The sequence below is a fragment of the Dermacentor variabilis genome, chromosome 10 (genome assembly GCF_050947875.1).
Source record: "Dermacentor variabilis isolate Ectoservices chromosome 10, ASM5094787v1, whole genome shotgun sequence".
Lineage (NCBI taxonomy): Eukaryota > Metazoa > Arthropoda > Arachnida > Ixodida > Ixodidae > Dermacentor > Dermacentor variabilis.
Window position 1 is genome coordinate 37,026,722 of NC_134577.1, and position 27,735 is coordinate 37,054,456.

Here is a 27,735-nt window from a genome sequence, read left to right on the forward strand (position 1 = left end):
CAGAGAGCCATCTACTTAATGCAATTGAAAGCTGAAATCGAGTGAAGTTTTCTGATCGTGTTCGGCGTGACGCTAAAGCAGGCAGAACGGAGCTTCAGACAACGAAATTTATGCTGGGGTATACCCTCATACTTGTAGTTGCGTACAGTGCTGCTTGACGTGTTACATACTGTACGTATATTGTCTGCGTCCAACAATTTCAGCTGCATTAAAAAGAGAAACATAAGTGTTTGGCAAAGAAGCAAATATGTACTGTGAGCAAGATAAGTACGAGCTGCAATGCGCCTTTGTTTTCAATACACATTGGCAAGATGCACATAGTGTAGGGGCGGGGGATTGCCGTTATGATAAATATTACAGGGCATATTGTCTGCTCTTGCTGCTTCTGCTGCACATTTAGTGTTCAGGTGCGGCAGTAAAGGCTTTCAGGCAAGTACAGTACTCGCAGGAAAGCAAGGAGCCTCATGGAGACAACAATGCTTACAGGCCTTCAGCACATACTGTGTGAACAAACAGGTACGCTAAATAAACATATATATGCAAGCCCAATTAATGCTCGCGGATCTTTGTAAAATGCAATTTGCAGTTTCAAGTTGAAAAAAAAGATCTCGATTTGTGTATTTAAACTAAGAAGAGAGCTTGCAAGGAGATGAACACTTCAATTGAGTAACAGAGTGAGCAATGGAAGCCTCAGCCTGGAGCCAACGTCTCAACAAGCAAGCACATTTGTGAGGACCGTGACAAAGACAAGTTCCCACGCTGAGGCTTCCCTTGCTCGTCCACTGCTGATTGGCTGAGTGTTACGCCAGTCTTACTTCGAATATGTTTCAAAAACTTTTTTGGAATACACTCTGCTCAGGTTTGTCATCTGCTGTTTAATGAGAAAGAAAAATTGTATTTAGCGATTTGTCAGAAGTGGGGAGTAGGTCGGTTGTGTGAACTTACTTTCTCTAGCCATTTCTTACGGTGCAGGTATAGCCTTAATTGTTATTGATTTCATAGAAACTGTAGATGAACAATTTGTAATTAACAAATGTAAAATAATGCGCGTTTCCAGATCCAATTCTGATCCTAGTACTTACCAGCTTAACAACATTCCTTTAGATTCCGTCATGTCATATAAATATCTTGCTGTACACGTTACAAATAGCTTAAATAGGATCATTAATATAGAGTAGGTAATGTATGTTTTTTCGTACACCAACACCGACGCCGACACGACCGAGGCTGAAGATGTACAGAATGAACCTTACACACTGTTCATACGCACTTGTTACGAGCAAATTATTCTTGCGCTACTACATTTCGAATGCATACCGTTGGACAACACACCTAGTGTCAGTTGCAAAAGAAGTTAACTGGTATTGCACAAATGTGCACCCTCTTCTTAGCGTTAGAAAATATAGAACACGCTTTATAGCGCAGCTCTTAGGTGCCCGTTTCTGCGGCAAGCGTCGGTGTCGTACCTCGTAACCGAGCGAACGAGCACAGCGAAAGATGAGAGCGAACGCGCAGCGCAGCGGGCGATGAAAGAGCGCGAGGAGGAAAGGCGAAGGAGGAGGGCATGGCGAAAGCGTGAGAAGCGTAGTGCCGCGCCACGCATGACGACTACGCCACAGCGCCAGAGTGGCGCGCATCGTGCGTCGATGCGCTAGCTCGTCTCCGCTCCGTTCGCGGGGGGGGGGGGGAGGAGCGCGCATCGAGGCACTCTACGCGTCGTCTGTTCACCAAAGCGCTGCATGAGCGGAGGTCTGTCTGCAGCGGCTGCTGCGAATCGCGCCCAAGCGTAAGTCCCGTCTTTGAGGACCAAATCCTGGCCGTCCAGCGCGCCCGCGATCGGGCCAGCAGACTAGATCTGTCAGTCCCGTCGTGGGATTAGCCGGATGCGCGTTTTATCGCGCTTTGCTGGACCAAATCAAAGTTTATTCACTCACTCACTCACTCAGCCACGCGCTGCCTCTCGCGATCTCCAGATTATCGTGGCAGTAGCGCCGCACCTCGCACCGTTTGGAACGTGCCGCGCGAGACATACACTGTCCGCGCCAGCCAATATATCGCGAAACGAAAACACGTACAGAGCTGCGCTCAAATTTTGCATTAGGGAGTATCGTAGTCGTCAGTGTATCTTTATTTTTGAAGTCGTAGCTGTATGTATAGCATAAACACGCACAAATTCTTCGTGCCTAAGCAATAAAAACGAACAGCATAAGCCACTTGCCTTTGCGTCAGTCCCGCTGCCAAAAAGGGTTAATGTATGACACTGTGGTCGGCGCGGAAGCTGACCTCAGAAGCAAATTAAAATATCAAATGACTCAGATTTCAGCGTTCCCACTGGCGCTGTAGGCATCGCCAAGTCCCGGAGCAAGCAAACGTGGAATAAAAACCACCTGCATAATTGAGGGGTGCAAGGCCCCTCTGACAAGTTTGCGCTCTCGTAACTCATCGCTTAATTACGCAAATCTGGTCTTTTGTGTTTTATAACCTCCAATGTACTAGAATTGATTATCACTTTTTATGCTGCCGGTGGTTTTCCGCTCAACGAAGGCGACTTCTGGAGACTCCGCTTAGCCATCTTGAATCGAGTTTATGCAGTACTGTTTCACTCGTATGGAGCATCAGCGCTGGGCGTGATAAAATGGCCACGATATCGGTATCCGACTGAGCAGTTCTGTGCGGCCTGATGATAAATTGGCTCTTAGGAGCCGGGCACATTAATGAACACGGTCGTTGAAATTGAGGAAGGAAAGTGTCGCAGTGACTGCTATTCAGAACAACATGGACCAACCGCGCTTCTTCAGCACCCCTTGTGACGGTGAATCACAGTTTCACAGTTGCACAGTTCATGGTGGATCACAGTGGTTACAGCCCCCTCCGATAACCGCTGTACGAAATTCTATAGCTTTATGGAACTCTCTGGTAATTTGTAGGAGCGCTTTTCCCGACGAGACAAGCCTCACGAATGAAGTCCGGAATTACTGCTACAATGACTCAAACATCCTTCAAACTGTCACATAATTAAGTGACAAAGCTAACTATTTTTAAGTTAAGCAGCATTTAGATTTATCGGGTTACAATCACTAAGAAGAGGCTGCAGAATTTTTTTTCGTACGATTGATTGGATAAACATTAATGGTAAGTTTCCGCCTTCGACGTACGGAGATCATTAATAATCTTGATATTCTTTAATTCTAGGTAGGCTACCTTAAGGGATGTTAATAAATACCTTAATTACATTGTTACACGGCGCTTTCGCATGGACGTGACAACGATGCCTTTATAGTGCAAAGGCGACGAGTTGGTGTAGAAGCGCCGCAAGAGCTCGCAGTCGGCTTGGCTGCTTTGTACTATTGGACATATTCTATAAATACACACTCTTGCTTTTCTCACCGTATATATATATATATATATATATATATATATATATATTCTAAAGGTGTTTATTTGGCAGAGCTCGGGAGCAGCGCAACGTCGACGGGCAGGGCAGTCACAGCTTCCAAGCACGAGAGCCGTTGCTGAGCAGGAGCGCTCGACCCACTAGCGTTTAGAGCCAGTAGCGCTGAACCCACTAGCGTCTCTTCTACAATCTCTTCGCTACAATATATATATATATATATATATATATATATATATATATAGCCGGTCCCTAAATGCGTGCACGTGACACGCCCACAGTTGTCTCGCTGTACTTCTTGCTATTTGGACTTGTCGGTGATCGATAAGTGTGGCAAACGTAGCGCGTTGCAGACAAGGACAAACGAAGGAGGAATTGAGCAGACGTGTGCCCATGTTTAACGGAGCAAGTCGTTCGGTTCTTTTTCTTGTGTCTCGTTCTATGTAAAGTGCTACTGCCAATGCTCTAACGAAACTACAGAACGCTCGATTCGGCAGGGGATAGCTGCAAACTGTGACTGCACGCTAACGCCGCAATGTTGTGATACACACATTAACAAACAGGTTCTCGGCAGCTTTGGTTATTAAAGCTACAAGTATATATATTGCAAGTATTCTAGTGTTTCAGGTATTGCAATTGTATTCTCTTTTCTTTGTCTTTAAGGAGTCGCGTTGAAAATGATCAGTTGTTGAACTGCCTCCGATAAGAATTTATGGGCGGATCATTGTGCAGGCGAGCTCAAATTTTATAAAGGCAATAAATCGACTTCCCTTGGCGCAATGAGTAAAAGGTCGCACACGGTTCTTGATATATACGAAAACTCGAATAGTGTTGTTCTTTGGACTTGTTAGTGGTAAACGCAGTGCGTTACGGACAAAGGAGTAACTGAACAGAAGTATGCCCAGTTCACGGAGCAAGCGGTCCAGTCCTTTCGTTGTCCTCGTCTGCAACAGACCGAATTCACTGCATTTACGAAACTTGAATGCCTGATTCAGCAGCGGATAGCACTGAGCTCTACTGCACTCTAAAGCTGTAGCGTCGTGATACTTACCTTAACAAAAAAGAGATCGGAAGCTCCGGTCATTGATAAGACCAAGTATTCTGTTTTCTTTCTGTCTTCAAGCCGCGGTAATAAATAAATGTCCGCCGTTGAACTGTTTCCTTCCGCTAACAATTTGGGTGGAGCATTTTGTAGGCGTGTCCCAACGGTCTGTCTATATAGTTTGCCATTTAGAGGGGCGTGCCGTCTGGAATTAAGCGCCAGTCTTTCTTTTTCCTCGGGTTCCAACGGAACCACAGAAGCGGCGACAGGCTTGACATCTGCGCTTGCCACTTGGTCAGGCTCGAGTCCTCGTTCGTGTAGTTGGAGAAGTCAACGTAGGCGACAGCCTCGTCCCTTCCGGTGACGTCATTCGGTGTCGTCACGTATCGCAGCACGATTGCCTCCTCGCTGTCCACGGTGATTGGATTGGGCTGCGACGAGGCCGGTTACAGAAAAAAAAAAAACATTCGTTCAAAATCAAACAGTCGAGAACTGGATGACATTTATGTCGACTGCTCCAAGTTAATGTGGCCTCCGAATTCACGCGTGACCTATTTGCGCTGCGTAATCTCGGGTGCCATTTTGCGTTCTACGGCAGCGACACGCGATGCTTTTCCGGCGCCTGAAATACGCAAAAGCATGACCTTCGAGATTGCTACCGTTACTCTGAAAGAGCCGTCTTTGGAGTGTGTGATGTGGACACCACCTATTGCTGGCGTAAAGGTGGGGAACACATAATCAAAAGGCATTGCTATTTAGAGTGATTTACTTTTAATGCGATAGCGTTATAGGCCGATTTCAATCACTTTGGAGGTATGAACGAGAAGAAAGGAAACAGAGGGGTCTGAGCTTTAAGTTACTATTACAAGAAGGCCACAGCCAATGACACCAAGGAAGGCTTAGGGGAAGTAACTTGTTTATTTAATTTAAAATGATGCTATTATAAAGTATTTCAACCAACATACAAATGATGGTTAATACGTGGAATTTTCAGCGGATTTGGCATGGATTCGCTGAGAAATCAAACTGCGGCAGCTTTCATTGTTATTTTTGGATAAGTATACTGCGTCCCTGTCATATAGCATTTATTTGGATCTTTCTTAACAACTCCACGTCTAGAGCTACGTTAAAATGGCATTTAAGCGCGAAACTATGCACATTTAGGCATCATTATGAATCGGCACTTCCGAGTATGAGTGTCGCTAAATATGGATGGATTTTGGGCAGTTACAGTTGCCATGTCATCTACTATCTTAGTGATCTTAAGGAGTTGTATTTATATGTAACGTTATAAAAGCAATACGATGGCAGATAATCTATGGAGATGAGTACAGAAGGCTAATTGACGCCACACGCCCAATTTTTATATGACACTACTGCAGTAAAACGAAATGCTCGAAGCCAGAAGGACGAAGTTTAAACGAATCCCTTTACTGTATGAAGTGCTGCACCGGCGGCGCCTGTAGACACTATTCTAGTTTCTCACATAAGTTACTAGGTGGAGCTCGGCGCTGCGATCACATCCCTTATATAGTAATTTGCATATAGTTCGCGCTTGTGAGTAGCTTCAGACGTTGTGGTGTTATTTCTTACGCTTCATCTTTCCAGATACTTGAGAAATCATATTTTTCTAAGCGCACGAAGGCAACAAGTTTCTGCGCACATGCCTTAGCATTGCGAATTGTTGCATTTATAATGGAATATTTTCTGCAGAGTCGCAAGGCCGTTGGACGAAATCCGTGTGCTACCAATCATTCGCCGCACTGGCTATAAACTTCCACACTCGCAACTCCCGCAGACACTATAGTACCAGGGTTCTCTTTAGTAAAATTTGTGGGAAACTGTACGGCTCGTACGGTGGCTGCACTGGCGTTCTTGGCGCTGGCGGAGTTGCTTCGAAACGTTTGACAAACGGGGCGCTCGCGTGAACCCGACGAAAGCGTATCGAGTCGGTTTGTCGGGCTGAGATTTGCTGTCGTCCTCATCGAACGCTAGCCGGCCGGGCCGCTCAGCGAGCGTCGAGTCGCCATGAGTCAGCCCGATCGCACAGGTTGCACGACCCAACGGGTACGGCATGTAAACGCGGAGGGAAGTCGAATCAGCGGTCCGGAGTAAGCAGCGATGAAACAGTACACGCTGTGTAATCCTCTCGAATCAACACAGGCTGTAAAAGCAACCTCGACCCACCATGTACGAGTCCGTGTCAGCACTGTCGAGTCGGGCTGTCCGAGCTCGACATCCGAATCGACGTGCTCACGTCGGGTTCATGTAGCCAAATATTTTTTTTAAACAAGAAAAGGTATTTGCGCACGCTGCTCGTCACCTGTAGTGCGTGGTAGACCTGGGCGGCGTCGGCCTCCACAATGCGCGTGGCCTTGAGAAATACTCTCGAGGTTCTTCCCGGTGGATCCAGCAGGGGTCGCACGCGCAGCCTGTCTCGCTGTGCTAGCAACATGTCGTCCACGCCCAGCGATCCTTCTGTGGTGAAGGGCTGACTGAGCAGCGTCAACGAGGTCACGTTGGCGAACGCCACCTTGGAGAGGAAGTCACCGAAGCTCGACGCCTGCACGCAGCGCCAGACATCCCTGAGTGCAGGTTCTTGAGGCGCTGTGTGCACAATTGCATACGCCGAGATAGCGCTTAAAGGGAGACTAAAGCGAAACAACAAATCAGTTTAGACTAATAAAACGTCATTTGAGAACCCCGCAGGCAGTCATTTCAAAATAACAGTTTGATTATTAGTTGAGAAAATGAAGGTCGAAATATCAGTATTTGAATTTCGCGCCGAAAGACCGACGCCGCTACGTCAGTATGTTTTCGCATTTGGGCCGCGTTGGCTGAGTAAAGGTTCCCGAAGCTTGCTATGTTTAATATTTGGTTCCTTTAGAACACAATGTAGTTAATCTGTACCGCTATATAAGCAAGTAGGCCCTAGAAGATGCCATCAAAATTCATGACGTCACAGCGACCAGGTGCGGAAACTTCAAGGAAGCGTCGCCACCGGTCTTTCGTTCTTGCGCTTTTTTTTTTTTTTTGCTTGCCAATCGTCTTATTGGGGTAAGAGTGTTGTTTTTAGTGCCATAGAAAGGCAATTTACTGATGCAGAAGAAATCGTTTTTCTATTTAGTGTCCCTTTAAGAACAGCAGAGAGGGCACACGAAAATAGGTGCGTCTAAAACGCGGCGCATTCGTTTTGAGAAAGTTCCGATTACACCTTTAGTGCTGTCTGAATAATACGCACTAAGTGCTTTAACGAACGGAGTCGGAAGGTATAGACGCCTTGGTGCCGGCTCTCGGTGCCAGTGTGTCGTCATGTGGTGGGTTTCGCTTCATTTCTTTTGACGGTGTTTTACATCGGGCATGTTTCTGCAAGTGGCATTAATTGGACTGCTTTCCAAGTATGCTGAACAACATGTACGGTTCATCTCGTACTTGACATTCCTGTAGCCAACGCATGCCGTCAACATTTCGTACAACTCACAAAGCTATCGCTGAAGAATCTTAAGTTATCTGTCTGTGCTGCTGCAGTATACTCGTTTGGTGACCAGAAAGGTGCAAGAAATGTAATTGAAACAAATTTCCAATAATTTGCGCCGTTTTTAGACACGCTTCGTATTCGTAAACATGAGGCGTGGTGACGCACGTGGTATACAGTCTGGTCCTAGTCACGTAAGGTCTCATTCATCAAAGAAGCTAACTTGGCATCAAAAATTTTTGTGCGGCCATTGATATACTAGGTGCAGGCATAAAGAGCAGACGAATGCGATGATGCTCCACTTCGCAGGCCATCAACATAAAGAGCAATTTTCACCACTCAACGGTTCAAACGAGTGTCACAGAAAAAGGAGTTATTACTAAGTCACTTTGCAGGAAGCGATGCAGCCATTGGGCACATATACTGCTAGGAGTTTTGAAATATAGAAACTTTAAAGCCGCCATTAATTACCAAAGTCGCTATACTGGCATACCGAGTGGTTTCACACAACGCCGGTGAACCATTTAATTAAACAATTAATACCAAAATCCTAGCGAGGCGCTCGCTGGCAGAACCCCCGTAGCGGAGTGCGAATATTCATGTGACGTAAGCGGCTAAAAATAGAACGGCTCGCTTACTGACTCAACTCGTGAAAAGTCACTGAACGCGTCGCGCAGTCACAGGGCTGGCGATGTACTTGACGTATGGTTTGCTAGCGCAAGCATGAACTATAAATGGCGGTGTGTAGACACATGCGTACCTTACGTAGGACGACAAACTCTCGCAGGGCGACTGTGGTGACGTATTCGATGGGCGTGTCGGCGTAGCTGAAGGCGCAGTCCATGACGAGCGCAGCTTCAGCGAAAGCCAGGCTGCTGCCAGCCGGAACGCCGGGCCACGACCGGTAGGTGAGGCTCACCTGTTGGGACAGAGAACACGGACGCAATCTGCTACGACGCATACTGCTAGAGGTCGAAATATTTCCTGCAATGGGAGATTTGCAGGAATCTATGCAGTAAACTCGCACGTGTGACTCTGAACCTATAGCAGTTAAATATGCAAAGTTTCGCCGTGGTAAGAGAATGGTTCCAACAGCGTTCGGCAGGCTTCTTGGGTCGGAGCAACGTGTTCGAGATGAGGTACTAATTCTTTTTTCCATTTATCTTCCTGGTTGCGTTTCGTCAGCAGTTAAAAAGGGCGCGCCGCGTGTGATTTGCCACTAGGATTTGCGAGTCGTGAGCAGCGAGTGATAAAAGAAAGGAATAGAATTGAGCGGAATAAATCGTTACACCGGCTTATATTTCTGACGTCTTGTCCGATTGTTCGAATGGTTTCGACAAACATGCGTTCCGCATTTCAAGCACGAGTCACGTATAGTATGGACACGGCGTCCAAACACGAATTGCGGTGCGTTAGAAAGATGGCTGCTTAGATTTGTGAATCCTGTTTGAGACTCGTTGGATGGGATTGCCGGACGTACTTTGAAGCTCGTACTTCCGGAATCGTGTCGTCAATCCTGTCTGTCAGACTACTCGTCAGACTATTGGATACGTTTTTTAAATAAACTGTTCGAAACTGGTTAACACTTTTACCACCGAGACTGAGCTGTACCCGTCGTGGCGTTTGAAATTATATCAACCAAAGAGGAGCCGTATACTCATCCATGTCACAGCTGTTTCCGATTTGCTTGCAGCCGAGTCGCGTTTGTCAGCTCAGTTTGGATCTTGCATTAAAGTTTTGACCTTTTACCGTATTCTTCGGTGGCTTTAGTTCATTTCGTTATCATCGGTTCAGAGAACTGTGTTGGAACCTTACACGTGTGCTGCTGAGGCGGAGTCTTTTCTTCAGAGCATGCACCTTCTATTAATACTTTGGGTCAATATATAAGAGCTAAACGCAGCATTAAATACTTCGAATCGTCACATAATTTGCCACAGTTTGCTGTAATAACAATAAAAGAAAGCTATACACTTTCTTACGAAGTAAATTGCCAGTTAAAGGATGCAAAGTCTTCTTTCTTTAAAACTTTGGTGGGTGTCTTGTCTTCTTTGTACGACCATACAATCGTACTAAGGATCACACAGTTTCTCTGCGCATATGCCATTTGTGCAGGACAGGTCCCTTTCTGTCGTTCCTATCCTAGGCAAGCAGCGCAGCACATTTATGTTCGAGAAACGAGGCTATAAATTGTGTTAGAAATAATTGATAATGATTGTGAAATGCGTAAGCTTCTTTCAATCCACAGTAATTCCGTTGAGCGCCATCTTATAAACAGCATAAAGGACGAAGCAAGCGAGAGCGCACCATGCAAACGGAGCGAGAGTGGGCTGATACCCAGCGACTTCACCACGTGACCCCACCACGCGACCCGCGCCACCGCTAATTTCGCTGTCCGTAGGATTGGCCCATTTTTGGTTACGCCATCTCCGAGATCGACGCAGTGTACTATTACGCTGTTTCGGAATCGGCCCCCGCTACTCGGCGAGAAATCGACCGAGCTGACACGCAAAACCAAGGAGCAGAAGGCAAGAGAAAGCTTCGTTATAATAAAGGAATTATGCGCACGAAGGCGTACGTTTGTTGCAGCGAGCACATCAAGGCACAGTTTCTTGTGTCTTTGAGAAATTACTTAGACAACGGAGCCGGTCACCGATACGTTTGTAGAAGTAGCACGGACTTCTATGTAAGCCGGTTGGTATGATCCTGTCTCTCAACGTTCGCGGTCAGAGACCGACCAACCATCCATTGAGTGAACGATTGGAACGTCGCGAAGAAGCGAACGCTTAAAATGTGCCCGGCCGCTGCCGGAAAATCGCTTTCCCACGAACCGGGCTTCGCTTCCTGAGCGCCAGGAGGAACGCCAACGTCCGCTGGTCGGTCGCGTTCACGTAGACGTTGAAGTGGCGCGCCCCTAGCGCCGCGTAGTAGGCCACGTATTCGAGCAGGTCGCGCTGTGCTTTAACGCCATCCTCGGAGATCCAGGGCGGCACGCAGACGCCGACCGAGGCTCTCTGTTTCCTGACGCCGAAGTGGAGCTTGCGGGGAACGAACCAGAAGGCGCTCTCCTCGCGGCGGTACACGAGAGACACCAGGCGAGCGCCTGCGGAGAGAGACGAACCGCCATTTTAAAGAACGGAGCACGGATACAGTGAACAAGAGGCATTCTAGAAGTATTGTACTAGAAGTATTCTAGTACACTGCAGCATGGAGGCCACGTGGGAAGAGAGACTTACTATAAGGAAACCATAAGCGGCACTAAAGAATGACAGTAACGTATGCTGTAGATTGGTAAAATATCATTTTAAAACACTATTTATTATGAAGCCTCAGACGGCTCATGGAACGTAAATTTGACCGTCCGGCGTTGTGGTATCAAATTTCAATGACCCCGAAATTGGCGGTGAAACCCTCGACCGTTGGCGGAAGTCGAACACACGATTTTTGGTGTTAATTACGGCAAAGGTGAATTAAGGCACCGTTCATTAATATACAGTTAATTAAGGCACTCGCACGCACGCTCTTTGGTGTTAATTAAGGCGAATTTCATTAAGGAACAGTTAATTAAGGTAGAGTTAAGGCACTCGAACCCACTACCTTTGGTGGGAGAAAACAAGTAATAGGAAGCAACAACGCATTAGAATGAAAATGTCAAGTAATGTAATGTATGCCTCTTGGGCTCGCATGCTTTCGCCTTCATCCTCTTTAGCTTATGCTAAAGTGACTGAATTTTTTTATTAACAAGATGGGAAAAGAGTGGTTATTCAACCTTCTTTTTTTTTTCGCACCGGAAACATGAGCGCCGATAGGTCAGTGTGACGTCACGAATTTGAATCAATTTTCTTGTACTTGCTCACATTGCCCCAACTTACTTGGTTGAAACGCAGGTTTACTTTTAATGCGATCTAATTCCGCAGTCTAAATAGATTGCAGCGGCAGCAGCATCGGCGTCGCATGAGAATTACGTAGTCGCTCGCGTCTACACGAGGCACGAGCGGCTGGCACGGGCTAGCGTTCCGAACCAGATTAAAAGAACGCTACGCTAAGAGAAGGAGCGTCGGTTTTTCCTCTCCTGCGACAGCCCGAGACTTTACCAGTCTACGTGGTCGCTCGTCGCCACAAGATAAACAATTTTTCGAGGAGACGCCGTAAGAATCCGTGCCGTCACAGGCATCCACTGCTTGCTGGAACCTTGATGTGGCGTTGCTGCTTGCTTTTCGTTTTCGTGTCTTTTCTGGTGTGCTCCAAGCAACCTCTCCTGATTGGGGCAGAATGGGATTAGCTGAGTGAAATAAATGCGGCACTTGATTAAAGTCACACTTCGAGAATGAGAAAGCGGCAGAAATCGTAAGAGGTTTTATGAAGAGGCACTGTGCCGACTTAGAAATAGTCACTCAACCTTGAATACTGTTTGGATCGCACCGCTGGTACGAGTTGTTGTGGTCGCACCGCTGGTGCGATCGGTTGAGAACTCGGCGCTGACGCCCGTGGTTGTACCTGGGTCGCAAGCCCCAAGGGTAGCGTTGGCCTGGCGGCCTGGGGTACAACTGGAAGCATCCGAAGGTCCCGGCAAAGCATGAGTCGACTGGTAACAACAAAACAACTTGTTTATTTTAACATCGCAAAGAGTTGGTGGTCAGGTTGACCGAAGTAGAGAGACGGTAGAGCACTTTACTCAACAGAAGAAATCGGAGCCCTCCTTTTGGCGTCCGGGGGCAGCTGTTTTTATACTCTCGCAGTTGAGGGCAAGAAGGAACCCCTCAATAGACGAGCACGTGATTGTACAATGGGCTAAGGTGACGCACACTGTCGTAGCGCCGCCGGTCGGGCACAAAGACTGGGAGGAGAAGGTAACTTCGGCTCTCGTAGCGCCTCTGGTCTGGCACAATGACTGGGAGGAGAAGGTAACCTCGGCTCTCGTAGCGCCTCTGGTCGGGCACAATGACTGGGAGGAGAAGGTGACCCCCTGCTGTCGCATCGCCGCCGGTCGGGCACAATGGCACATACACTCACACACGCACATGAAGACACGTGGCATCGGAACATGCCTGGAAACGCCTGGAAACGCCTGGAAACGCCTGGCGGGGAGCGTAGCGGCGACGCCGAACGGGCCAAAATGTCTGCCGCTTTGTTGCAATCGCGCCGGCTAAACCGCGCGTCGTAGGCGAAACGTAACAGACCGCCCCGCCGGGGGAAGGAGATCCCGATGGACAGGGGACTGCATCCGCTGTCCGGAGGGATGTCGCTCGATGATGCTCATAACAGAAGTCGGGCGTCCCTCGACGTTTCTTGAGCGCAGCGCACAGAGAAGGCCTCGTTCCCTCGTTCAGGTTCGCACAGGACACTGCAAAGTGACTTCGGGAGAGTTCACATTCTTGTTCTCGTTCCCGGCAAGCGTTAGAACTACGCTGAAACTCAACCGCTCAGTCAGCAAGCACGGCACAACCCTCACTAAGCCCTGCCAGGCTCTTTCCCCTTTTTATACCACTGCCTAGTTCCTTACAGTAGTCTAGCATCACTCAGAACGCGTCCACAAATTGGAAAATTGCACTAGAAAGCATATCATCACTTTGAAACACTAAACAAAAGCAATATGTTAAACAATCCTGCCTCAGGAAGAAAAACATCAGTAACAAACAATTTTGAGGCTGATTCCTACGTTAGGGGCTTCAACTTAAGCCATCGGCGTTACCGTTGAGACTCCCCTTTTTGTAACGCACCTCAAAGGAATATTGTTGCAAAGCGAGGCTCCAGCGCAGGAGGCGGCCATTTTTGGGAGAGATGGTCTGCAGCCATTGGAGAGTGCAGTGATCCGTCTCAATGATAAACCTCGAGCCGGCTAGATAGCATGACAATTTCTGAACGGCCCACACGAGACATGCACACTCTTTCTCGGTGGCGCTATACGCCTGCTCACGACTGGTCAGCTTACGACTAGCATACAGGACGGGGTGTTCTACTTCTCCCTTTACCCGTTGGCACAGTACAACGCCCATGCCTCGCTCACTAGCATCGCACTGAACAACGAACCCTTTTGTATAGTCTGGCGATCGTAGCACAGGCTAGCTTGTTAGGGCACTCTTTAGGGCGCTAAAAGCTCTTTCTTTTGTCTCGTCCCAGACGACTGTTTGATGCTCTGACTTTCTTAGAGCATCCGTCAGGGGAGCCGCGATATCAGAGTACCTGGGGATGTACCTCTGATAGTAGCCGGCGACACCTAAGAACGACCGAATATCGGTCTTTGTGCGCGGTTGCGGAAAGTCTCGCACAGCGGCCACTTTTATTTCAGAGGGGCGGCGACGACCCTGACCAATCACGTGACCGAGGTAGACAACCTCGGCCTGTGCTAACTGGCACTTAGGAGCCTTTACTGTCAAGCCCGCTTCGCGCAGGCGGGTTAGCACTGCCCGCAAGTGTGCCATATGCTCAGACCAGGATGCGGAGAATATCGCTACGTCGTCTAGATACGGTAAAGCGAATTCTTGCTGTCCCCGCAACACTTTATCCATGAGGCTTGAAAAACAGTATGGCGCGTTCTTCAAACCAAAACTCAACACTTTAGGACGGAATGTTCCCATTGGTGAAATGAACGCCGCATACCTACTAGCCTCTTCTGTGAGGGGAACCTGCCAATAACCCCTGACAAGATCTAGGGTGGAAATAAACTGAGCGCTACTAACTTTCTCAAGGCGCTCCTCGATGTTAGGGATCGGATAAATTTGATCCTTAGTGATGGAATTAAGCCTGCGGTAGTCGACGCAAGGACGAGGTTCCTTGCCCGGTACCTCAACTAAAATCAAAGGGGAGGTATAATCACTCTCACCTGCCTCAATAACACCGAGCTGTAGCATTTTCTTTACCTCAGCCTCCATAATATCGCTCTGGCGGGGTGACACCCGATACGCCTTGGATCGTACTGGCTCTGGGGAGGTAAGTTCTATATCATGAGTAAGTACAGAAGTCCTACCAGGCCTCTCAGAGAACAGACCTTGAAACTCTTGTAAGAGCTGGTGTAGTTCGGTTTTCTGCTCAGGCGACAGCGGTGCTTTACTGATAAGGTCACTAATGACTTGACCGGTGTCTTCCCTGTTCGTCACTGAGCCTAGTCCCGGAAGCTCGACCGGAAGCTCTTCAGGAACGTTTACCATCATGCACACCACTGCTTCCCTTTGTCTATAAGGTTTGAGCAGATTACAGTGGTAAACTTGCTGTGCTTTCCGCTTTCCTGGCAGACTTACCACGTAGTTAACGTCCGACAGTTTCTGAACAATTCGTGCTGGGCCCTCCCACTGCACGTCTAGTTTGTTGTTTAGCGATGTGCGCAATATCATGACCTCATCGCCCACCTCAAAACGACGGGCCCTGGCGGTCCGATCATAATAAACCTTGGCCCTCTGCTGGGCCTTTGCCATTGCTTCACCTGACAACTCCTGTGCCCTTCTTAAGCGTTCGAGGAGCTTAAGCACGTACTCCACCACGACTGGGTCGTCGCCCCTACCTTCCCATGATTCTCGAAGCATGCGAAGCGGAGATCGAAGCGAGCGACCGTACACCAGTTCAGCTGGCGAAAACCCCGTAGCCGCATGCGGCGCGGTCCTTAAAGCAAACATCACCCCAGGCAGACACAGCTCCCAGTCAGTTCGATGTTCAAAACACAACGCTCTCAACACGCGCTTCATGACGGAGTGGAGCTTCTCAACGGAATTCGACTGTGGGTGGTACACTGAGCTGTGTAGCAGCTTTACCCCACACCTTTCGAGAAAAGTTGTCGTCAAAGCGCTAGTAAACACTGTGCCCTGATCTGATTGGATTTCTGCAGGAAAACCAACTCGCGCAAATATGGACAGTAGTGCATTGACTATCTCAACTGAGCTGAGTTCTTTAAGCGGCACTGCTTCAGGGAACTTTGTCGCTGGGCAGATCACAGTCAAAATGTGTCTGTACCCCGTGGCTGTTACCGGCAGAGGTCCCACTGTATCAATAACGAGCCGTCTAAAAGGCTCCGTAATGATAGGTACCAATTTCAACGGCGCCCTCGATTTGTCCCCTGGTTTGCCCACCCGCTGACAGGTGTCACATGACCTCACGAAGTGGTCTGCGTCCCGAAAACACCCTGGCCAATAGTACTCTTGCAAGAGACGGTCCTTAGTTTTCTTAACTCCTAGGTGTCCGGACCACGAACCCCCATGCGTCAAGCGCAACAGATCCTGACGATAGCATTGAGGCACGATCAGCTGATCGAACTCCACTCCTCTGCGGTCTAGATACTTCCGGTACAGGACTCCACCTCTTTCCACAAAACGCGCATTTTTCCTGGCGATACCTTCCTTGACATTGCAGCGTATGTTTTCTAGGCTACCATCCTTCTTTTGCTCGGCTATCAAAGCCGACCGGCTGACTTTTAGCAACCTATCAAGTCCGTCTGACGTAGGCGCGATGAGCAAATCAGTAGATAGCTCTTCTAACTTTCCCGTGTCGGGCGTTTCCTCTCCAGTATCTGGCGCCTTCAACGCTACAGGCTCAATTTTATTCAGTTCGGGCGTGCTCTGAATATCGGCTTGCTGCGCCTCTGACCCTTTTTCGTTGTTTGATAACATCGGCCCCGCAACTACCGCCTTTGCAGCGAGCTCCCGAACCTTCGATCTGGTTAAGGCTTGAACGCTAGCCTCACCAAACAAAAGCCCCTTCTCGCGCAGGAGGTGATCGGACCTGTTTGAAAATAGGTACGGGTACTGGGGGGGCAGCATAGATGACACTGCCGCCTCCGTCTCAAGCGCTCCGAAAGGTCCTTCAATAAGCACCTTTGCTACCGGCAGACACACGCTATGAGCTTCCACGGCTTGCTTGATCCATGCGCACTCGCCCGTGAACATATGGGGTTCTACGTAAGAGGGGTGAACTACATCCATCGTAGCTGCGGAATCGCGAAGTACTCGGCACTCTTTCCCGTTCACGAGGAGGTCTCGCATGTAAGGCTCGAGAAGCTTCATGTTCTCGTCAGTGCTGCCTAATGAAAAAAACACGACTTTTGGTGTTGTTTCCGGACACTGCGCCGAAAAGTGACCCGGCTTCTGACACGTATAACACACGCGCGCTCGCCTCATCTCGAACCGCTTTCTGCGTTTGGCTGCCGCCGTCTCTTTACGTTTGGTCGGACTGCTTTCACTCGCATCCTCACTACGCGTGTCCCCCTTTGCTCTCATGGGTGTGAACTTCGGCCTCTCAAACTTCGAGCCAAATTCACCCTTTTGACCGTCCTTAGCTCCGCGAGCCCGACGCGTCACAAACTCCTCGGCTAGCTCAGCGGCTTTAGCCACCGTACAAACGTCTGGCCTATCCAAGACCCAGTATCGCACGTTCTCCGGTAACCGACTATAAAACTGTTCTAGCCCGAAGCACTGCAGAACTTTATCGTGGTCACCAAACGCTTTCTCTTCTTTGAGCCACTCCTGCATGTTTGACATAAGCCTATACGCAAACTCTGTATATGACTCACTTTTGCCTTTCTCATTTTCCCGAAACTTCCGACGGAACGCCTCCGCAGACAGCCGGTACTTTTTTAGAAGACTCGATTTCACTGTGTCGAAATCCTCTGCCTCCTCTCTATCCAAGCGAGCGACTACGTCGGCCGCCTCGCCGGGTAACAAAGTGAGCAAGCGCTGTGGCCACGTTTCCCGAGAGAACCCCTGCTTCTCGCACGTTCGCTCAAAGTTAACCAGGAACAAACCAATGTCCTCTCCAAGCTTAAACGGCCGCATCAGGTCAGTCATTTTGAACAATACGCGTTCTCCTGCACCGTGTGCCTGACTTCCATTACGAGCGCGTTCTATCTCTATCTCGAGACGCTTCATTTCCAAAGCGTGTTGACGGTCGCGCTCTTCTTTTTCTTTCTCTTTTTGTTCTTTAAGTTCGCGCTCCTGTCGTTTTGCAGTCTCCCTTTCCTCAATGGTCTCAAGGCATTCCGACAGCTCGTCATCCTCAGCTTGTAACTCAAGAATAGCCCTTAGCAGTTCTGGTTTTCTGAGTTTGTCCGAGACATTCAGACCCAACTCTCTTGCAAGCTCCAGCAATTTCGGTTTGCGCAACGACTTCAAATCCATGGCTGCTCTGAATGCTGCTTTCTCTACTGCTTACTATTGTCTTGCCGCAAACTAACCCGGCAGCAACGACAACCACAATTACCAGCTCTGTTTCTAACACTAACAAAAGCCTGGCAAAGCTCAGAAGAAGAAAGTCCCGCACTCACCAAACCTCGCAGCCAAGAGTCCAGCGCAGTCGTTCCGCTGCAGGCAACCAGTCATCACACAGGGCTCGTTGCACTGCTCCCGGATCGTCGATGAGCTGCTCAGCATACAGTCAACTGCATCTCTTCGCTGCTGGCCTCCGTTGTCGCGATCTCACCGCTGGCAGACAGTTGTTTGAATCGCACCGCTGGTACGAGTTGTTGTGGTCGTACCCGCTGGTACGATTTGTTGGGAACTCGGCGCTGACGCCCGTGGTTGTACCTGGGTCGCAAGCCCCAAGGGTAGCGTTGGCCTGGCGGCCTGGGGTACAACTGGAAGCATCCGAAGGTCCCGGCAAAGCATGAGTCGACTGGTAACAACAAAACAACTTGTTTATTTTAACATCGCAAAGAGTTGGTGGTCAGGTTGACCGAAGTAGAGAGACGGGAGAGCACTTTACTCAACAGAAGAAATCGGAGCCCTCCTTTTGGCGTCCGGGGGCAGCTGTTTTTATACTCTCGCAGTTGAGGGCAAGAAGGAACCCCTCAATAGACGAGCACGTGATTGTACAATGGGCTAAGGTGACGCACACTGTCGTAGCGCCGCCGGTCGGGCACAAAGACTGGGAGGAGAAGGTAACTTCGGCTCTCGTAGCGCCTCTGGTCTGGCACAATGACTGGGAGGAGAAGGTAACCTCGGCTCTCGTAGCGCCTCTGGTCGGGCACAATGACTGGGAGGAGAAGGTGACCCCCTGCTGTCGCATCGCCGCCGGTCGGGCACAATGGCACATACACTCACACACGCACATGAAGACACGTGGCATCGGAACATGCCTGGAAACGCCTGGAAACGCCTGGAAACGCCTGGCGGGGAGCGTAGCGGCGACGCCGAACGGGCCAAAATGTCTGCCGCTTTGTTGCAATCGCGCCGGCTAAACCGCGCGTCGTAGGCGAAACGTAACAATACACGCCTACGTTTTCCTTGAAGGAGAAGAACCTATCGGGGTGAAACTTGCGAAGCGGTTTGAACTGTGAACTGCTTGTTATTCTGTAATATGTATGAAAAATGAGGTAAGCGTATTTTACAATACAACAGTACATATCATTCAACTTTTTTTGCGGAATGAGTACTAGTCGAAACGAAGAACCTAATTAAATTCGTGAAGGCTGTCAGTGTTTCAATGGGTTTTTAACTAGTAATATTTGAGTCAGAAAAACATGTTACATAACCACTGAGTAGGAGCATAAAAATTGTAACAAAATAAACTTGGTATTTCTGTTAGTGTCACTTTAAGCCCTCGTTCAGTCATTTCACCTTGCAATTCTCTGCCACTGATCAATAAATAACCGCTATCGCATTACTATTTCCGTGGGCTTCTAAAACAGTTATCACTAACTGCCCAATTTACCTATGTAAAAAAAGAACTATCACTGTGTGATTGCTTTATTGTTGTACTCAACTGGTGTTCGTGAATAATTATTTGCCTATAAACTGCGTTGTGGCTGTGTTGCAATGTTCGTGTACTTTTGATTTCACATAACAGTTACGCTACTAGATTAGTACCACTAGTGTCGCCCTTATAAATGTACAATGCTACGTAGAAATTGTTTTTGCTCGTTCCCGTGTCCTCTTGAACTACCTGTTTTGTTTACTTACTTCCAGTATGCTGACACGTATTCACTCGCTGCTTTAATTAAACCTCTATTGCTAACCGTACACCTTCTTAATTTTAGAAGTGTGCTGACGGGAGGCCGACTCGACAGCTTCTTTCTTTTTAATTTGGAACTTTACTCTGCATTATGTTCATTTTGTAACAAAAAACAAAAGTAAAGCTTTAGTAAACTTGAGCTTGAACGGCTGTGTTCGTTTCTTCGTGTTCGTTTCTTTTAGTTAGCTTTCTCTTCTTTAACACATCCCTACATTCTTACTATTAACCGAGGGTCCCGTTGCACTCTTTGACTTTGGGACCCTCGTCTGTATACTGTATCTTACCAATACATAGTATGCACGTGACGTCACATCCGCTGCTGTCGTCTGCTTCCGCTACCTTCCGCCATCTTGGGGAACCTTATCAACAGGTGCGCGCATAGTCGCGGCCGTAAACTGGAAGTCGCGGAGTATCCTTGAATGGCGTACGTGCATACTATGTATGCATTGCATTTAAAGAATAACGAACTGAAACTGAAACTGAAGACGCGAACGGGACGCTTGTGTGCACTACTCACTGGCGTCCTCGGGCACCGCGCATGTGACGAGCACAGGTTCGTAGGGGGCGCTCGCGAGTCCACCGACGGGCACGCTCGCCGCGCTCTTCGCCACCACCTCGGTGCTCCACAGGTACGAGCAGTTGTTGGTCCGAGGGTTGTCGCCGACGCAGAGCTCGATCCTGGCGCTGCCATTCCGGTAGACCGGCACGTGCGCTTCGTCCGGGTGGCGACCGCGCGTCTCGACCAAGAACGTGCCTCGCAGGGGCGTGACGTTCCTGCGCCAGGCATCGTCGCCGTCTCGTTATCGCTGCGATTCACAGCGTCTGGACGTCGATTAGGGATCGTGTCGTACGAAGAAGCCCCCAAAAAATTGGCAGTGGCTTAGCTCGGCCATGCCAGGATATACGTAGCGAAAGCTAATGCATAGTATGGTTAGCCTTGGTTAATCTTGATTGCAAGTCCAGGTTAGCCTGGTTGTCTAGCTACGTTGCGGCGTTTAGCCAGTCGTTCGGCGCGCTGTTCGTCTGTTTCCTGGGCGATTAGTTTCCTCTTCATCTCGTTCCGATGTCCATTCCAGGCCTCCTGTTGCTTATCGGAATTGTCGCCGTCCATACTGCCGCCTCAACTGTGGTTGCGACGCACGCGAGCTCTCCTTTTCAGTCCTCCGACATGTTATCAGGCATGCGACGCAGCTGGCGAAGCGAGCGGAGGCGAACGCAACGACGAGGAACGCGGTGTGACGAGGAACCCGGTGTGACGTCATGTGCCTCCTCGGAGCACCGTCACGGCGAAATCGCAAGTTCGCGGCCAGTGAAGGCCAGTGAATCAGGTGACAGAGAAATGTGCGGAATATAACCAACCCTTATATATAGCTTTCATTGATTACGAGAAAGCGTTTGATTCTGTCGAAACCTCAGCAGTCATAGAGGCATTACGGAATCAGGGTGTAGACGAGCCGTATGTAAAAATACTGAAAGATATCTATAGCGGCTCCACAGCCACCGTAGTCCTCCATAAAGCAAGCAACAAAATCCCAATAAAGAAAGGCGTCAGGCAGGGAGATACGATATCTCCAATGCTATTGCCAGCGTGTTTACAGGAGGTATTCAGAGACCTGGATTGGGAAGAATTGGGGATAAAAGTTAATGGAGAATACCTTAGTAACTTGCGATTCGCTGATGATATTGCCTTGCTTAGTAACTCAGGGGACCAATTGCAATGCATGCTCACTGACCTGGAGAGGCAAAGCAGAAGAGTGGGTCTAAAAATTAATCTGCAGAAAACTAAAGTAATGCTTAACAGTCTCGGAAGAGAACAGCAATTTACAATAGGCAGCGAGGTACTGGAAGTCGTAAGGGAATACATCTACTTAGGGCAGGTAGTGGCGGCGGATCCGGATCATGAGACGGAAATAATCAGAAGAATAAGAATGGGCTGGGGTGCGTTTGGCAGGCATTCTCAGATCATGAACAGCAGGTTGCCATTATCCCTCAAGAGAAAAATATATAATAGCTGTGTCTTACCAGTACTCACCTACGGGACAGAAACCTGGAGGCTTACGAAAAGGGTTCTACTCAAATTGAGGACGACGCAACGAGCTATGGAAAGAAGAATGATAGGTGTAACGTTAAGGGATAAGAAAAGAGCAGATTGGGTGAGGGAACAAACGCGAGTTAATGACATCTTAGTTGAAATCAAGAAAAAGTAATGGGCATGGGCAGGACATGTAATGAGGAGGGAAGATAACCGATGGTCATTAAGGCTTACGGACTGGATCCCAAGGGAAGGGAAGCGTAGCAGGGGGCGGCAGAAAGTTAGGTGGGGGGATGAGATTAAGAAGTTTGCAGGCATGGCATGGCCACAATTCGTACATGACCGGGGTTGTTGGAGAAGTATGGGAGAGGCCTTTGCCCTGCAGTGGGCGTAACCAGGCTGATGATGATGATGATGCTGATGCTGATGATGATGATGAAGGTTTCGCTTTAAAAGGGGGCGGCTATGCCCTCCGTGGTGACTTTGGCGTTTCGCTGCTTGAGCCCGAAGGCGCGGGATCAAATCCCGGTCACGGGGGCCGCATTTCGACGCAAAGCAGCAATGTGGCAACACCAAGTGGTGAAGAAATGAAACCACACCCCCCGGAAACGGCCTATTCGGAGTAACGGAAGCCGATCTCGAAATACACGCTATTCTATATACTGCAAGCACCGGAAGCGATTGGCGGAGCCAAAAACACATATACGTCATGGTCGCCAAGCGTCGTTTCGTTTTTGCATCTGCGTCTCGGCGGTCAGCCCAGGATAATTTCTGCATGGCGTTCCCTTTTCGCGTTGCCGTCAAAACGTGCCGCACGTGCCCCGTCGATACTGTGACAGCACGGCGACGGCGAACGCGCCTCGGGTGACACCGTATCATTGCTATCGCAGTCAAACGCGTTCGGTGCCCCGCTCACCTTCTGAGGAAGATGCACTCGTATTTCCCGTAGTTGGTGCCGTTGAGGCCGTACGAAGGCACCAGCTGCTCTGTCGGAGCCAGCAGCAGGAAGCGGACGAGCGTGGGCCTCACGCGTTGGTCCACGAACACACCGCACGTGTAGGCCCACGAATGGGTCTGACGCCAGCGAATGGACGCGTTGAGCCGCCAGACGGCGTAGTCGGTGCGACTCTCCTCTTCGAAGGTCAGCCAGAACGGGGAGAGCTCGGTGTCGGCGACCGAGCTCTGCGAGCCGTTCGACGCGGCGGCCGCACGGTTGAAGGTGCCGCCCTCTCGCGGAGAGGTCTGAACGGGGCCGTACGTCCTGATCACGTAGAACGCGGTCAGCAGAAGAACGCCGACGAAGACGGGGCACAGGGGACCCTGGGAAGGGGAGTAGAATTGTGCTGTTAAAATATTAGCGACATGACATCCTGGACGTGCTTTGTTATTTGCATTTAAGGAGCCCTAAAACACATGTTTAAAGGCGCCCTGAACCGCTTTCTGTCGAAGTTGGAGAAATGCCATTTGAAGTTAGGCTATTTCACAAGTAGTTCGCCGCAAAAAGTACTTAAGCAGCAGCGGAGCTATTGGCAAATCAAACATGCGCTTCGCGGTGCTTCTGCTCCTTTTTCAAACCCTTGCATTGCGAAGGCTATGGCGGAGCGGGACGTGCCCATAACGCTCTGCATACTGCACATCATCATGGCGCGCAGTTCAGAATGAGATTTTTCGTGTTAACGTAAATATATGCCACTACTCCCGCTTCTGGCCTCTACAACGCACCAAAACGTAAGCCAAGTGTGGTTGTCCTCAGCGTACTGCAGTGCACTTAGCCGGTAGACTCACGGCGGCACCCCGCGGCGGCCGCGGTATCTATGCCACGTAGCAGACCGCAGCTACAAGAAACTGTAGTGCGTATGCGCAGCATTTTTTTTGTGCACAGCAAGGTTTGAGTGCGTGCTCACACGCTTGTATTCTCCAGTCTGACCGTGCTACGTAGTGCGGACCGGCTCTGTCATTCAGCAGCTTGAGACGGATAGTAGCCACTGAAAGAGTTGGGGTCAGGCATGAAATAAGCGGTAGCTGGCCCCTGCAGTCGTCCGACTCATCCACGCTAAGGACGTTGTTAAAGGGAGGGACTTGTTCTCATCGAGAACGAGGAATATGGGATTTATTTACAATATCTACATGAAGGGTGGAGAACGTTACATTTCATCAGTCTAGCATGACTGAAAAAGAAAGCACACCGACCAGCCGGAAACGGCTGCTTAAAAACCCTCTGTCCTCCTTAGATCCCTAGGTGAGGGAAAACTGCCGTTCAACCTTCGTCCAATGGGAGCGTCCAAAGTCATCGTAGCCTTTGAGGGGGAGGGTTCACACACTCACTTCTGCACTTTGGTTTCACTGAACACACCGAGGTGAGAGTGTTCTCGTAGACAGGGGTTGATACGCTTGACCCAAGCAGGCGCCTCTTGATCCCAGAGCTGACCCCGCCGATAGCCGCCGCGTCTGTCCGTTGACTGTGACGACTTCTGGGGCCCGTGAGAAAGCAGCGCAAAACACCCTTTTCCAGGAGTTATCTTGCTCCAAGCAAACCGTGAAGGCGATAGAGAATAAACTAACAATACTCGGTCCGCCGAACATGGCTAGACATGCCGGTGCCGTTGGGCTGTCGAGGAGGCGCGTTGCTGTCTTTACAAAGCGAATCGTCCCGGCGGGCCGGGAAGGGTTCGAAGGTCGCTTCTCCGAAGATCGCTAACACTGCAGGTTGATCGAAACAACTGCAGCGGGCTGTGAATGGTTTGCAGTTCAGTACCCCTGCAGGCCGATCGTAACACCACATCCAACTTGCGCATTTCGAAGCGCCATCAATAAGTCTGCCAAGCCATCTAACCAGGAGCGGACAGGAGTGAGCGCGCGCTGGAAAGTGTGCGTGCGACTTGACCTTAAGTTTCTCGTCATTCGAGGCTAGTTCGGTGTTCGAAACTAGTCGAAATTAGCGTCACCCGGCGGTTACAGCACTGATAAGCAGGTTCGCTAAAGTTTAATTCCTACGTGGGCGCCCGCGGTCGAGCGTGAGCAGACGATAGTCGACTTCTTCCGGAACTACGCAATCATTATCGAAATTCGAAGGCAGATTATCGCTTACTTCGGTATGTTTACTGAACTTCTTCAATAAATATGCATAGTAGGAGTAGGAAGAAGCCCACTGATCCAAACATCCTTCTTGATCGATGTCCACTATCGGCCAATAACAGCCACGCATGGAAATCTGCTATATTGCGAAATAAAGTGCCCAGAAAAGAGCAGCCTTCTGTTGAAAAGACAGCGTTTGAGAGAAAGGTGACTTCCCGCTCCGCTTGCCAGCTCCATGCACCGCGCATTACTGCAAAACTTGATTGAGATCGATGTTCACTGCAGCGTATGCTATCCTCGGTCTATATTTATTCTTCAAGCCCGATGGGTGGTTCAGGAACCCTTTAACCAATCATAGAACGGCCTCACTATTAAAGGTATAGAGGCGCGTGACGCCTTTGTAAGTTGCGGATTGTTAAGAGCTAGGAAGGTTGTATTTCGGATAATTATATTTGATTATGGGCCGACAGGCTGGGTGAAGATCACGCGACTGTTAAACTTTGACCCGGTCGGGGTGTGAACATCCAACTACCCCCCCCCCCCCCCCCCCCGAAGTATCTGTGTTAGCATACAAGCTGCCCAACCAACCCCTCCCCATCTCCGCCCAAGTGCGTTTCTGTGAAATAAGGAGTTACCACACTTAATTGCTCAAAATTATAAAGAGGTGGCAATAATTCAAATTGCACAGCGAAGCCACACTGACGACACAGTTTCCGAAACGGGAGTTGTGATCGTCACATTCAGTGCCCGTAATATACGCTTACCGACATGGCACGCTCATCTTCGCTGTATGTGGAATCTCTCCAAGCTTCGGGGAACAGCCGTTTGTGGCTGGGCGCGTAACGGCGCTTTGGCTGGAGGAACATCATCTTGACGCATACGGTCGTCGAGACGCCACCGTGCAATCTGACCGACGCTCGGCAGGATAACCGCAAACGCTTGCTTGCTTGCTCCGCGATGACAGCGTCGCACGAGCGTTTTAGAATGTCCCTTCTTCTGCGTCGTTCTTTCTGGGCGGGTATGGCACGAGCCCGATGTTGGAGGCATGGCCTTCGGGATTGCTTCAGTGCGCCCGATCTCGGAGGCCGTGTCGGAGGCCCCGCAGTTTCCTACTAAATCTACCAGAAGGAATTCTGACGCTGCAATCGCGCAGCTACTATGGGAATTATGATTAGTGCGTAGCTTTGTTTAATTTTCGTGCGTACGACTTCGGACGCTCTTGTTACTGCTTCTACAACGCTTCACTTGCCTTTATTGACATGAATTCAGAAGAAATCCCATCTTTATGAGCGTAGAAGGCAATAAGACTCTCGGTACATGCATAATCACTGCAGATTGATTGCACTTATAGCGAAATATATTGCTGAAGTGAGCAGTTTGTGAAGTCACAAAGGCGTCTCCTAGTTTCCCTTTGCTTTCTTGTGTGGATAGAACTTTGCAAGTGTTCGTGGTATTTGACTGTCACCAGTGCATATCACTTTTTTGTGCTTTATGTTTTGCTTGTCCTGCGGAAAGAAGCTGCCGGCGCCCATAATGGTACCAGCTTCTCGTTCATTTCATAATAATAAAGAGAACCAAATAAGACGCTTGAAGCCAAAAAGACAAAGTTTAGGCAAATGCAAGTGCTAACCGCCATTTCCTTGCTGACTGAACCGCTCTGTCTGCAGCTGCCTTAGACACTATAGCGTCAGAGTTCTGTCTAGTAATTTTTGTAGGAAGCCTAATGGTGGAGGCATAGAGTAACGTGTAGGCGTGTTTCGTAGCGTGACGTCATGAACTGGCCGGCCGGGGCGTGTCTGTGACATCTGCTGCGGGCACAACAAGTTGCAAAGTTCTGCCTGCCTGATACTTTTCTCCCTGCAACATTAACAGACGTCGCAGAGCTTTAAAGCGAAGCTTTCGGGCAACTCTCTCTCTTCTCTTCCTCCCTCCCCCTCCCCGCTTTATTGACTTCGCACAGGATAACAGAGAAGTGTAGAGTCAGTGCGTTCGCATGATCTTAACCAAACCAAATGAGAAAAAAGAAAATAGGAGAGAAGACAGGAAGTAATAATAAGAGGAATGGCTAATATTAGTGCTTCACTGCGCCACTTCATGTACAGATATCTTCAAGAGGACGATGACAGGGGCTAGTTGGCGGATGTTTATACTTTCCTCTTGCGCTGTGTACAAACCGGAATGACGAAATTATGGGTTCGGAAGAACGCGGACAAACGAATACTGCGCAATGTTACAACTGGTTTATTAGTGTCAGGTCGTGCATATATAAAAAGCCAAAAATCAGATTGAAAGGCAAGAGTAAAATCAAGTCCGTGTTTACTGCGGCCGTCCTTTCGTCTTTTAAATCTGTGCATAACGCAAGAAGAAAACACGGACACGTATCTTGTTAGGTGAAATACGAAAATTACTCGCCGTGTTGAGTCTGTGGCTGTGGCTTTGCACAACTGAGCACCAGGTCGCGGGTTCGGTTCCCGCCGGCGGCGGCCGCATCTCGATAGGTGGCAAAATTGGCCCGGATCCCTTCAATAAAGCGTCCCTTATGAACCATGCAGTGTGCTGTATTAGGACGTTGAATCTTATCAATCGAAGCGACAAGAAGGACAGAAAATGTACACGCGTGCAGTCGTGTTAACAGTTACTGCACTCTCGAAAGATTCAACTTGTCTGCACAAACTATTAAATGCATATTTTAACAGCTAACACGCTTACCTTCATCCAAATCGTTCGCACTTTTACGCGAATAGTTGAGCGGTAACCGAGCTCCGAAACTGCAGTCACCAGTCCATGCCGCG

At 49.2% G+C, this 27,735-nt stretch overlaps 1 protein-coding gene across 2 annotated transcripts; it reads right to left on the reverse strand.

Annotated features, from left to right (window-relative positions):
- Positions 1-4,471: 4,471 nt before the first annotated feature.
- On the reverse strand, positions 4,472-27,735 carry LOC142560337 (uncharacterized). Of its 2 annotated transcripts, none has more exons than XM_075672346.1 (7): positions 27,653-27,735; positions 22,785-23,188; positions 20,354-20,610; positions 10,737-11,008; positions 8,669-8,827; positions 6,757-6,996; positions 4,472-4,864 (listed from the first exon to the last, which is right to left on the reverse strand). In XM_075672346.1, exons 1-7 carry the CDS (start codon positions 27,656-27,658, stop codon positions 4,622-4,624), a joined length of 1,581 nt encoding a protein of 526 aa, XP_075528461.1. In that variant the 5' UTR covers positions 27,659-27,735; the 3' UTR covers positions 4,472-4,621. The 2 variants fall into 2 exon arrangements, with proteins under 2 accessions (XP_075528461.1, XP_075528460.1); XM_075672345.1 differs by lacking the exon at positions 27,653-27,735 and adding an exon at positions 25,708-25,946.

Excerpts from the sequence above, each read along its gene's own strand:
- LOC142560337 (XM_075672345.1), bottom strand. The coding sequence starts at position 25,812 with ATGATGTTCCTCCAGCCAAAGCGCCGTTACGCGCCCAGCCACAAACGG. Across the intron at positions 11,009-20,353 it reads CGCGGTGCCCGAGGACGCCA|GCGCTCGCCTGGTGTCTCTC; the intron begins GTGAGTAGTGCA and ends CTCTCTCCGCAG. Across the intron at positions 6,997-8,668 it reads AGTTTGTCGTCCTACGTAAG|GCGTCGAGCTTCGGTGACTT; the intron begins GTACGCATGTGT and ends CGCTGCGTGCAG.